General features: G+C 35.9%; 1 protein-coding gene and 1 long non-coding RNA gene across 3 annotated transcripts in view; both read right to left on the bottom strand.

Moving 5' to 3' along the window:
• Nucleotides 1–471: 471 nt before the first annotated feature.
• The window catches only part of mccc1 (methylcrotonyl-CoA carboxylase subunit), a 38,204-nt gene continuing 24,937 nt past the window's right edge, over nt 472–13,738 (bottom strand). For both annotated transcript variants that reach the window (XM_028794606.2, XM_028794607.2), the window contains exons 11-19: nt 13,482–13,665; nt 12,292–12,401; nt 11,108–11,324; nt 6,264–6,350; nt 5,736–5,785; nt 4,619–4,756; nt 4,403–4,510; nt 3,071–3,142; nt 472–708 (exon numbers count right to left, since the gene is read on the bottom strand). In XM_028794606.2, the coding sequence (XP_028650439.1) occupies nt 589–708; nt 3,071–3,142; nt 4,403–4,510; nt 4,619–4,756; nt 5,736–5,785; nt 6,264–6,350; nt 11,108–11,324; nt 12,292–12,401; nt 13,482–13,665 (1,086 nt within the window). In that variant the 3' untranslated portion in view covers nt 472–588. The remainder of the gene's footprint in view (nt 709–3,070; nt 3,143–4,402; nt 4,511–4,618; nt 4,757–5,735; nt 5,786–6,263; nt 6,351–11,107; nt 11,325–12,291; nt 12,402–13,481; nt 13,666–13,738) is intronic.
• On the bottom strand, nt 1,833–3,063 carry LOC127526853 (uncharacterized). The gene is made up of 2 exons (XR_007934290.1): nt 2,410–3,063; nt 1,833–2,144 (listed from the first exon to the last, which is right to left on the bottom strand). It is a non-coding gene; the product is annotated as an uncharacterized LOC127526853 (long non-coding RNA).

Raw genomic sequence — 13,738 nt, 5'->3', positions numbered from 1 at the left:
ATGCTGTTCCACTACTGTAATATACATTACTGTGACTAATATACTACTAGAGTAAATGCACATATAAAGAAAATAAACAATGAAATATTATATTTTAAATATCAGAATATCTGAAAAATAATGCAACACCCAAGAGCAGATTTCAGCACAACCTTAGTTTAATAAGAACTCATAATGTGCATTTATAGAGCTGCTAAGACCTCTTTTTATTAATATAAAATTACCACAATCATCCTTTTAAAAATGTGCTACCTCTTTAAACCCAAACATAAAATTATTTCAAATTACTGAATAAAGAAGTAAATGTGCAAAACAGCACAGGAATGAGAATCAATTTTAAGTATCTGGATTTTCTAAATACTCCTATAAGAAGTACCAAAGTGTTAAAAATAAATAGCATAAAAAATAATGAATTGAAAATAAATGATTAAATAGACAATTCTTCTTAAAACACAGAAGAGAAAAGTGAAAAAAACTTAAGCAACTTTTTATTTTTTGTTCCATGGAAAATTGATTCAACAAATAACACTATCACATAATAACACAGAGTATACTAAACATTATGAATTAAGATTAGTTTTTAAAGCCTTAGTCTGAAACTGCATTTTTTTCCTCAAGTTCAATGAGTGCTGCATGTCTACTGGCTTGGGAACCTTCTTTAAAAAATACTTTTTTGATCACTCCAGCCTTTGGTGCTCTAATGGTATGCTGCAAAAAAAAGTAAACAAATAATTTCAGTTAATAATAATTAATTCAAATAGTTTGAGTCCCCAATGTATTAAAAGATAAAAAGAATACCCATTAAAAATTGACAAAAGCTAAATTTTTTATTAAATTCTAGTAAAAGAATTCCCACTACTGGCATAGCGTGTCACTTAACTTCAATTGACTTGTAGAATAATGTACTGTAAACAGTTCCACTATGCATTTATAAGGTTACCCAAATAGATTTAAAACAACCTAAACAAAGGTACGATATTAGTAGATGTAGGATGCAAGTTATGAATTCTTCAGGACACTTAAGTAATAATTATCTAAAGGACCCAGCACTGTATTTTTGATAAATTAGTCTTTTCTCTTGTTCAGGATATAATGTATTATCCAGTAGCATACTTACTATAAGACTGTGTAACAAAATGGTTAATTATTGAATTTTAGCACTGATAATTTCACAAGGGACACTGCATTAACATCTGCTATGGTTGTAATTTAAAACCCCCTGTCAGCTATTCTACCATCTTGAATTGAGAGGTACAAAACCACTGTTGGTCAATATGTAGTTTACTCACCACAAAGCTTGCATGTCCCCACCATTTCATTAATGTTTTCACATTTAAGTATACAGTACTGTCATGACTACCAGTGAATTTGGATTCACAGGCAGGTTCACGTGTTGGACTGTATACATGAGGTAGTGTGGTCTCTTCAGAAGTCCGTACAAGCAACCGGTATAGCTATACAAATGAATCAGCTCCAAACCAATGCTACTAACAGCATTTGATATGCATGGTTATGTTTGGACTCGTAGTATAAATTCCTGACAGTTGCATCAAAATGTACTCGCAATAGAGTCAATCTGGATCACTCTGCTGTAGTACATTTGATCCATCTCAATGATACTGCAAATGGTTTACCAAATCATACATATATCACAAAACCATTTCATATAACTTGACTGTACAAAGATTAATTTTTACAGACCAATGAACTGTCTAAAACCAAAAGGTGTAAATTAGATTTTTAAACTGTTCAATAAGTTACTTTGAGACCATGTCAGATATTTGCATATTACGTATTCTTCATATATAACTGCTTTTTTATTTTTAATAACTTGTTTCTACTGTTAGCCTGTTACTGATGAGTGCTTGGAGTCAAAAGCTACCTTTATTACATGTACATATGCCATAGCAGGAATTTGGATAATCTTAACACCTTTATTTTTATATAATGCGCATTTGTTTTTAGAGTTTCTAATTACAGCTGCAAGGCAAATGTATTATTTTCTGCTAGTTCTTTCTAAAGATGGCCCATATGGAAATTATATAAAATTGTACAATCATTCCTGAGGAGAAATCATTTTTAGTTGTATTGTACTTTATAACGTGTAAAGCCAGTGTTACACAATGCTCTCTCATTTTCGGTTTCTACTGATCCTATTAACACCCATGTGGCGCGTTTCCCCGAGGGTGTTCCAGCTCATAGGATCCTCATTGTTGGGGACCCGAGTGGCTGGATCAGACCAAGGGGTCACCCACGTAACACCTGGCTGCGGCAGATAGAGGGTCATTTCCGGAGGGTGGGACTGGACCACGTGTCTGCCTGGGGGGGTTGCAAACTGGGATCCTGAGTTTTTTCGTTGTGTAGTGGGTGCGGCAACACACTGTACCAGTGCATGCTCCTCAACTTGACTTGACTGATCCTATTGTGTAGAACAGGATAATATTTTGGGAGAAATGGACTGTGAAAACTGAAAAGAAGTATATCTGCCATTCTATCTTTGCTCTGATCCTAAAGAGTACTGCGTGTGGAAGCAATCAGGTGTACTCTGGCTAGCAGCGTAAAAGCTATACTGAATCATGGTACTATAAGTCATGTAGCCATGTCTGACCAGTGAAAAAAGAAGGAACAAATGTATATTTTCTCATGGTACACTCCAAGAAAGCCACAGCTATTAAGCAGGTGTAATGGTACTAAGGAATGAATTTGGCTAATTAAGACATTTCTGAAGATCCTTGGCTGTGGTCCTGGGATTCTTTCGGAGATTTTATAAAAGTCTTTTTGTTGTTTTAGGATCTTAATACTATAAAGACACTTACATGGGGATTATTAAAGGCTATATTTTCCCTGTTTGCATATCATTTGTCACATATTAGTCTGGTGAATTACAAAACATTTGGCTCAATTAACAGCTACTGTACATTGAAATACCTTGTTATAAATCTTAATTTTAAAGTTAATATTTGATTATAAATCAGGCTAATGAGACACTATGGGAACAACTGAGTACCTAGCATATATAAGGAAGACTAAAAATGTCTTAATGCCATCCAATCATAAATAGCTCTCATACCTCCATTTTCATAGCAATCATCACCATCAATGGATCTCCAACCTTTACTTCATCCCCTTCTTTTACAAATACCTGAAAGCAGAAAATAAAGGCATCACTTAATATAAAGCCACCCATCATGAAAGCACTGCCCTGAAGTACACTAAATTATTTCAAATTATTCAAAGTTTAGTAATTGTTTCACTTTTATAACAAAAGCACCACCAAGGAAGAAACACACACATTTACATCAGATAATTTAACTAGAAAAGTGTAAACAAATTCTAAAAAACATTGTCATTGAGGGCAGCACGGTGGCGCAGTGGGTAGTGCTGCTGCCTCGCAGTTAGGAGACCCAGGTTTGCTTCCCGGGTCCTCCCTGCGTGGAGTTTGCATGTTCTCCTCGTGTCTGCGTGGGTTTCCTCCAGGTACTCCGGTTTCCTCCCACAGTCCAAAGACATGCAGGTTAGGTGCACTGGCGATTCTAAATTGTCCCGTGTGTGTGCGCCCTGCAGTGGGCTGGCGCCCTGCCCGGGGTTTGTTTCCTGCCTTGCGCCCTGTGTTGGCTGGGATTGGCTCCAGCAGACCCCCGTGACCCTGTAGTTAGGATATAGCGGGTTGGTTGATGGATGGATGGATGGTCATTGACTTAGCGAAGTTAAGTAAAATGGCTTAACACATGTCTGAAGCATATCTTGAACAATCCTCCTGGTCTTCAAGGCCTCCTTAAAAGAATATCAAGTGTGACTTCTGCCATGTTCCGAAAATACAATATGTTTTTATTTAAGGAGATTAAGTACTCTTTCAGTTGTAGTAAAACTAGGCTGAAATACTTAACCCATATTCTTACTCATCAGGCTCTACTGGCTGCATCAAATGTTTCTATATAGTACTAGACTTTAATAAAAGGACAAGTGTCTGGAAGTCTAGAACTAATGCAGTGCTAATGTTTGTGATGCACCATCTGTTGGACTGACAAATGCAAAGCATTTTATTACAACATGTAATACAAAATACCGTACATTCCAATAGATGATGCACTGCAAACATTCGATTTCAACTCCACTTACATGGGTGGCAAGCTAATAGTTAAATATATGCTTTATGCATACAAATAACATATTTCTCCAATGGGAAATTAATTTTGTCATCTGTGAAAATATATAAATCTGTGAAGTAAAAGATTTATATTTAGAAAGTTTTAACACATTTAAGTATACAAATTTGGAGTTTTAATGCTGCACTGAAAGTCAAGTTGTACTCACAAAATGCAAGTATATTTTATAGTACACTCATTAAGCAAACAAATTAAAAAAAAAAAAAAAAAAGTGAAATCTGTGAAAATAAAATCACCTTTTCAATTGTTCCAGTCATAGGTGCTACAGCTCCGCCTTGTGACCCTGTGCTGCTAACTCCGGCCAGGAATTTAGGCACAGGTATGGTCACTTGTTCATGGCACTCCTGTGATAATGAGGGGTAAAGAAGTGAAAATGGAATATCTAAATGAAAAATAATTTATTTCTTCAAATTGTTGGCATGCACTTCCCAAAGGAAAAATTAATAGTATACCATGGAAAACAGATGAACCGTGTTGTTCAAGATAACCAGCTTTGATGTTGAAGTCACTCCATTTACTGAGCAATTCAGGAAGGATGAACCATCTTTGTAAATCAAACTTCCAGAGACACAGAATATCTCTCCTTCAATCTGAAAATAAAAATCTGTAATCCACTTATGCATACAAGGTCTTTATTATCTCAATTCTTGCTTCTTTGCAAAATTCTGACTATGTTAACATAAACAGTAGCAAAGAGCATGGGTATAAAAATTAATGATAAAAGTCTAAAAACCTCACCATGTATCTGCTTTAACATTTCAAAGACCACTAATATTATCATTCCTCAAAGCTATATTCATTCTGCAAGTGAACCGCAGCTTTTAATTAAATCGCATTATTTTTCAGATAGCATTTGTTGTGATTCAGTGCCTGAAGCCCCACCATTTTCAAAAGTCCCAGGCTATAAAATCACTTAAGGGAAAGGAAAACCATGAAAAATGCCTTGCAATATTTACTTAATATATTTTATTAAATAAACAATTCTCAAAAAGAAAACAAAAATAGTACATATGCTCCAAATAACCATAACAAAATTCAAAAAAATCCTAAAAAACATGAATTAAAAAGAAAAAAAAAATACTTAAATGATACCTCCTAAAAGAGGCAAACTAAAAGAAAACAGAAACCAAGTTTAAAAACTTGAAACAAAGGCAAACTACCAAAAACCAGCAATCCAAATGAAAAGGTCAAAAGACTAATTAAAGTTACAAAGCAAGAGATCAATCCAATATAACACCAACATAAAACACAATTAGCATTTCATAAACTAATCCATAACAAAAACTGAATAAGCACAAAATAGGAAAAAAAGCCCTGGCAAAACCTTAATATTAATAATGTGAATTATGGATCCCTACAGCAAGACTTTGTAATGCACACATAAAAGAATTTGGAAAAATGTCTGAGTAAATGCTTACAGATAAGCAGTACAAGAAAAATAAAAAGAGAAAAAATTTGGAAGTCAAATACGAGGAAATGAATGTGTTATTTATCTTTACCCTAAAAATACCAATTTGGTTAAGCAATCAAGTTCAATGTAAGTCAGATCTGCACCATAATGTACCTTACCTTTACACTGTATGTGCCATCTCTGTTGTAAGAAATGTAGACCTCCACTTCTATGACAAGAAAAATGATAATTAATTTAACATACATTTTCACTGATGGGACCTTCCAGTGACTTTACTTTATTCTTTATGGTCAGAAGACTGTGACAGCCAAGTCAGAAGTTTACTTTCTGTTTAAATTTTATGGCTTTTTAGTAATTCCGGTGTGTATTCAGACCATAGTGTGGATGTGTACATATATTTATCTATCTGTTTATTTATTTATTTATTTAAACGGCTTCTGTAAAAAGCTAAATTTCCCCCTTGGGTCAAATAAAGTTCTATCAATCTATCTATTTGAGAGGTGTCATGTTCATGATGCTTTCTTCACAATGCCAAGCAGGAGTGACAAGTTGATCTGAATTTAAATATGAATGACAATAATATGATATGGGGCTCAGTGGTCAGTGAAAAAAATTTATTTATTTTTTTTCTATGAGTTGTAGTGTCATTGTTATTTGCATAAAATACTTCACCACTTCATACTTACTGTTTTCTCCATCCTGAAGGACAAGTGTTCGAGTATGCAAAATATTAATTCTTGAACCAGTACTTGAGGCAAAGGGTGAATATGGATCTGTAAAAGAAGTGAAAATCTAATATAAGTTAATTGTCACACTTTACTGTTTTTGAATTCAGAAGATTATTAAAAGACACTACAGTAATCCTTCGCTATATCGCGCTTCGACTTTCGCGGCTTCACTCTATTGCGGATTTTATATGTAAGGATATCTAAATATATATCACAGATTTTTGGCTGGTTCGCGGATTTCTGCGGACAATGGGTCTTTTTATTTCTGGTACATGCTTCCTCAGTTGGTTTTCCCAGTTGATTTCATACAAGGGACGCTACTGGCAGATGGCTGAGAAGCTACCCAATCAGAGCATGCGGTTAAGTTCCTGGGTGCTGATTGGAGATGGAGATGGAGAGCGGCATTCGATTCCACTTTGCGTTAGCCAGCATCTCGTCTCGCTCATTCAGCATCAAACGTGTTTTGCTGTGTAAAGAGTTAAACACAAAAGAGCACAAAAAGGTATCTTTGTGCATAGTCAAGCCCTTCATTACGTCTCCAAAATGATCTGCTCCTGCTACTGTTTCCGGGGCCATGCCCAAGCACCAACAGAAGATGCTAACAATTGCCGAAAAGGTAAAAGTGTTGGATATATTGAAGGAAGGGAACAGCTACGCCACTGTAGGACACCATTACGGCATCATTACGTATTAAATAAAACTCCTCAATGATATACGATGCGTATGTTTGTGCGTAGTATATAAACAGTGTGTTTACATACTGTAATTTCAATGTATCTTACCTAATATCTAAGAGGATATAAAGGGTTTATGCTGTATAACTGTGCAGTAAATGTTTTTATAAAGAGGGTGGGAGAGTTTATAAGGGCTTAAAATATATAAAAATAACCATATAAACATATGGTTTTTACTTCACAGATTTTCACCTTTCGCAGGGGGTTCTGGAACGCAACCCCCGCAATTGAGGAGGGATCACTGTATAGTTATCCTGTCAAAATATATGTCAGTACTGATGAGATCATTTTCACAGATCATTCAGTCTATAAAGTTAAGTTTAAAGTATTATTTTTGTTAATTTTTTTGTTTATATCTGGTTTTCATAGGCATCTTTGATCATCCTGCTTCAGAAATGTATTAGCAGCAAGAAACAAGGTCAGAAAGACAAAAAAAAAAAAAATCAGAAAAGTGGAAAGTCAAAAAACTAAAATGACAACCAAAAAAAACAAGTTAAAAGTAGACATGCTAAAAGTTGTGTAGACCTGACAGGGGTGTGGAAATCAATTTTTTTTCTACTTGTCCATGGACAAGTAAACTTAGAAAATCCACTTGCCCATAAACAAATAACAAAAGTGAAAAATAGTTTATTTTTTCTGATCTCTTTTATTGATACCAAAACTGCCTTCCATTTTAAAACTGAAAAAAGTTCTTTCAGGGAGTAGTATTTTGCCACCTTGCTCTAGAACATTATAGAAAATATTCCCTTATCGTTTTAACTCACTAATAAACAATGCCTTCATTATAGCTACAACAGTTCTGTTTCACATATTACAGTTACATAACAGAACACTGTTCTGATTCATTTTCTGCCATATTCTTCAGCTTTTGTCTTGCAACATCTTTTCCCCCAAGAATCTTTACCATCTCAGACAGCATGGGCTGAATGCTGTTCATTTCTGCTTGAGCTGAACTGCATGGCTCTTGGACTGATGGTCCTGCAGAAGTGGATGCTGATGACTTTTCAGTTTTTTTATGAGTGATGTGCCTGTTGACAGCCAGAATTCCACAGCTGGTAGTAGGTCAAACTCTTCTAAAGGTTTGCCATCAACAACAATGTGCATCTGGTTTTGAAGGTTTTCCTGAGTCAGGCAGGTTCTTAGAGAACTCTTTACTAAATTAATATTGGAGAATAATCTCTCACAAGAAGAAAAAATAATCGCGTCTAAGTGAAGATTTTTATAGATATTTCATAACATTTGGAAACCATTAGAATGTTTTCTTCTTTATTTTTAATAAACTGACAGCACGAAACCAACATGTTTTATATGAAAAATTCTCTAATCAAAAACGATCTATAGACAGCTCATCAAAATTGATGTTGTCACGCAATAAATTTCTTAACTCCTCAATATATCACAACCTACGCGAAATCGCAAATTTCAGGAAAGATTAACAGCCTAACAAGCTTTGTTATGTGGTGAAAACATTTGCAAAATGACCTTATTTTTATGTAGAAACAATGAATTTTATCAGTCTTCTTATATAATACGCTACTGTGGCTGTTCGTTTGTCTGTCCAGGATTTTAAATCACCTGTAGCTCGCAAACCGTTTCACCTATTGACTTGAAATTTGGTACACATATACTACGTGACGTCTACTATCCACTTTCGGGGTGATGATTTGTATTACTCTTTTTATTTTTATTTTATTTTATTGTTAACTCTCTGCACCGCGCAGCAGGGCGGTGCATGCGTATGGGTGCCGTTCTCATTCCCCACCACCTTCGCTAATCATTCTTGAGGCAGATTGAAGACTTAAGTGCCAGCTTAAGTGAAAAATTATGGAAAACGTACTAAGTAATTGCAACACAAAAACTAACTTAATCAGTTTTAACGCGAAAAGATGCCAACGAAAGAAGAGAAGCAGCGGGCCGCTAGAGTGGAGAAAAGAAGAGCTACTCAGGAAGCAGCAAGCACATCAACCCTCTGAGCAAACAAATGCTAAACGTACAGAGAAAGAGGATGAAAACTATGAATGCTCAAATCAAGTGTATTCACTGCACGTTATCGTGCAGTATTGCATTACTGGTAATATATAGAAGTTATCGATTGTAACGAAAAATCATCAGATTACATCATAATGTCGGCATGAAAAAAAATGACCACATCTCCAAGCGTGTAACTAGAAGGGTAAAATATTTATGTAAGACCATAAGAGTGCTTCCCCTTTGAAAAATCAGCCATCATTTTGTAAACAATATTGAAGACCAATTTGAGACATGAAGAACATGCCTAAGTAGACTGTTTCCACACGAAGTACGTACTCAAATGTTTAAAATTTGAAAGTTGTGGTAAAAATGTGCCCTGAACAGCACATATAATTCTTTTTTCTCCAGAAAACTGCACTTGTCCGCGGACAACTGAAACCAGAAAAACTCGCTTGTCTGATGGTCAATTTACCCGTGTCGGACGAGTCGGGCGTTGGATTTCCGCACCCCTGCCTGAGACATCAGACAGACGTGTCTCTCTTCTGTTGGTGTAGTCCAAAACACCTTGTTTTTCTTCTTTCCTTGTAGCTGCACTGTACACAATGTGCTGGAGGATGAGCGTTCATTTGTTGTCAACATTCACACACATAGGAGCCCATCCCTATGGCTCAAGACAAAAGCTTGATTTTGTCATAGCAAGCTGCAGACCATTATGAGTGGCAAGGGATGTAACTCTACATGATGCACACACACTGTCTTTGAGATTATGATAACTTTGCACTTTTTCAGTCAATGTTAACTATAGATAAAGATCTGCTGAATCAGTCAGTATTTTGCCTTTCTGAAGTAAATGCAAGTAACCTGCAGTATACTGTCTGCATTATTGTATCATGTGGTTATATTTTATACTACTTACTAAATATCAGATGGCTTTTACTCAATGATGTACAGCACCCCAAGTGAGTTTGAGAAAATTCTCACGAATTAGGCAGTGTTAAAGATTATGTGAATTTTGGTGCTGCTTAATACTGATCAGATACTGTATTAAAGACGACAATAATAAAGGAATAACTCAGTTTTGGACACCTACTCTTCAAGTTAATATTTACATGTATAGTCATAAAAAATCAAATCCACTGTCTTCCAATTCCATGTTTCTTGTAACTAATAATCATTTTGTCCTCATCAAGTTTTAAAATGAGAATTCTGGTCCTGGGTGATAACACTTTATAATTTTTTTACTTTTTTTAGGAGTAAAACTGACAAATACAAAAAGGGATCAGAAATACCATTATGACCCAGAAAATCTACTCATGTTTTTTATATTTATTCACTATTCCTTATTGCGATATTAGGTTAACCGCTGTGCTTTTGCTCTGGTAATTTGACAAGTTTCACAGTTACTGATATTTAAGTGTCCTAAAAAGAAGAATGAAGTTGTAAATGAGTTATGTTCTCAAAATCTCCTGCAAAGAATTCCTGTTCAATATATTTTTGCCTGTAAAAAACGTAAATAAATAAAAAAAAAACCACCTTATACTTCAGTTAATCTGGATGTCCACTTGCAATACATTTAGGGCTGCACAACACAGAACACTGCACTTTTACATTTTGACAGTGTGCTAGATGGTATACTTTACCGAGACAAATTTAATTGACTTTACATGACAAATATGACATATGTAGCTAAGATGCACATTCATGGTGACTTCATTCCTTAAATAAGGTTGATAGGTTTAGATTAAAAAATGTGCATATTTTCGTATTCATGTTTTTTAACATTGTCCTTGAGAGCTACAAACAAAATTATCATAGGTAGCCCCAGAAACATTTATGTCATATATATCTCATACATTAGTGTTTTAATTATACTACAATTGTAATAACAAATAAGCTAAAGTTTGTTTTATGAGACTGAACTGAAATTACTATACACTGGAGGAACTGTAAACAATTGCTTAGATTTTACAGCTAATTTCATTGTAACATCATCATGCAGTTTGTTGCATGCATTGCTCAGAATGAATATGCAGCATATACAGTAAGCATACCTCTAATCAATGACCACTACTTAGGATCACATCAGTCTGCTCTTACCATTTGAATGTAGTTTAAATTCCTTAGTCACTGCTTTTTCCTGAAGCAAAAGTCCCAATGCCGCCTGACACAATCCTTCTTTAGACACCTTTCTTGATGGAGGAAAAAGTTGACTGTGGTGTCGTGCAATGAAACTTGTATCCACTTTACCAGCCTCAAATTCTGGATGTCCAGATAAGCTCAACAGGAAATCAATGTTTGTACTGAGCCCTACAATCTATCAAGATATCAGGGAATATATAAATAAATGAAAAGTTTTTGTTGTAACAGACCACACTATTTGCAAATTTGCAGAAATGAGTGAGATCCTTATTAGATATGCAATGACACACATTTAATATTACAGTATTTATACATTTTTTGTGACTGAAAGTATAAAATCAATCAATTTTCCCCATACAAAATAAATATATATATCATCATCTACTGCTATAGAGGTTGTTGATGCTATCTAAGCCCAGTACTGGCGAGTTCAAGAGATAGAAAGTAAAAATCAAAGCAGAAATACACTGTATGTAGCCTAGCTTTCAAAAATGTGAATAACGTTTCTTTACCATCTCATTATGTATTATGAGACATGTGCACCTGGGAATCACTTTCCTGGCTCTGGTGAGGTAAGCAGTTCCACCTCATAACAAGATGGGGTGCTGACACTAATGGTGTTGTCTTGTTCCCCAATAGCATCAATGGGCCATAGAAGGAGGATTAATAACTTTGCCCCCCGTTTCCGGAAATACTCCACTGTGACACTATAAAAACCAGGGCACCGGGGAGACAGGCGTCAGACATCAGACTTTTTTATTTTGTTTTGCCATTGTGTGGCTGTATTTCAGCTAAGATTAAATGGCGTGACCCAGCTAGTACCCCAACTTTTACCCTACCTAAGACAGTTTGATCCCAGCCATGTTACAAAGTGTATATACATCAGCAAGTAATTAATTACAGTCCTATTCTGGTTAAAAAGAACCATGTAGTAGGCAGATTTCAGATCTAGTAGTTTAACAAGTAATTTCAACAAGTTATTTTCAAAAAGTCAAAATACATATCCTTATAAAAATATTAGTACTATATTATAGTACTAAAACTAGTTGGCCATTGTATTAAATTACCAAATAATGGTTGTTTCTTTTTGAAATTCAAATCTAAATAATAAGCTCTGGATTTGCAGTAGTCTAAATTCTTACATTGTACTGGCGCAGACAGTATCTGAGTTTCTGTAATGCAGCCGACCGATCTTCTCCCCAGACAACTAACTTTGCAATCATTGGATCATAATGAACAGAAACTTCATCACCTTGAGAAATAAAAATAAAACAAAAAATATTTATGTTAGAGTCTAAGTAATTATAAGTATACATTCATGGTTTGAAAAATCCTACAAACCAAAAATCAGCAATATAGTGAAAAGGCTGAATATAGCATATATTCAGAAATGCTGGAAAACAATGCAAAACTGCATAGGCTTTACTGCTAGATATTTCTGAACTTCTGAATGCAAGATGAACGAGTAAAAAATGGTAACACAAGACAGGCCCATATTAGACAAATAGTAAATTGTCGTATTTATTACAAAAAAAGTTATCCATTATATTATTAACAGAAAAGTACAGAGATTGTTAATTCAGGATGAAGGAAAAATAATGCTGCCTCTTCAAGGAAATGATTAACTAATGTCATACATGGCTGGGGGTCAGACCCGGCTGGGACACCTGGAGGGACCGAGAGGTGGTATATTTGTCCTCTGGGCCACGAGGGGGCAACCGCCCTGGAGCAGAAGAGGGTCACGGAAGGGGAGCAGAGAGGCGCAAGTCCGTGGAGGCCCGTATCCACTGCCGGGGGCGCCCCGAGCCTCATGGAGCCCGGGACTTATTAACTTCCGCCACAACCATGGAGGATGATCCTTCCAGGGTCACCTGGAGTGCTTCCGGGTGCTCTCCTGACGCTTCCGCCACACCAGAACGTGACGTCAGGTACAGCACCTGGAGCTCATCCGGGTGAGGATAAGAGGGGCTGCCTCCCTCCAATCACCGAGCTGGAGTCGGGAGCAGGAGCAGGACAAAGCTCCTGGAGAGAGAGAGGACAGGTGGCCCAGGGACGAGGAGAGAGAAAGCCCAGGAGAAGGGTGACTGGGGCTAGAGGCACTGTGAGTTGTGCGGGACTGTGTTGTGTTGTGGAAAAGGAAAATAAACAAGAATTTGTATAAAGATGTGGTCTCCGACACAAATAAGGACAATTTGTGTTATCTGATGAGAATATATTAGTCTGTTAGCATGTTCTACCAAAGGAGATCATACCAAAGGCAGTGAAAAAGTATAACATGCTCTCCAGAATGCTGACCTTACAGTATTTACCCAATTTCCTCTGAACTCCTCACCTTGTCTCACTCCAGTTTCAATCCTTATAAAATCATTAGGTTCTGGAGTTGACAAATGAAGCAAGGGTCCTGCCCCAGGCAAAAAGTCATTGGAAGGGTCTTCAGCATATATTCTAGCTTCAAATGAGTGTCCATCTAGAGAAATTTCGTCTTGACTCAAAGGAAGTTTTTCTCCAGCTGCAATCTTACAAATGAAGGAATAAAAGAACATTTCACACTTCAAAAATCCACATAAAAAAAATGATTAGTTGATTAAC

This window comes from Erpetoichthys calabaricus, chromosome 2 (genome assembly GCF_900747795.2).
Source record: "Erpetoichthys calabaricus chromosome 2, fErpCal1.3, whole genome shotgun sequence".
NCBI classification, from domain to species: domain Eukaryota; kingdom Metazoa; phylum Chordata; class Cladistia; order Polypteriformes; family Polypteridae; genus Erpetoichthys; species Erpetoichthys calabaricus.
Note: the sequence above shows the minus strand (reverse complement) of the source record. Positions and strands in the feature narration are given on the sequence as shown.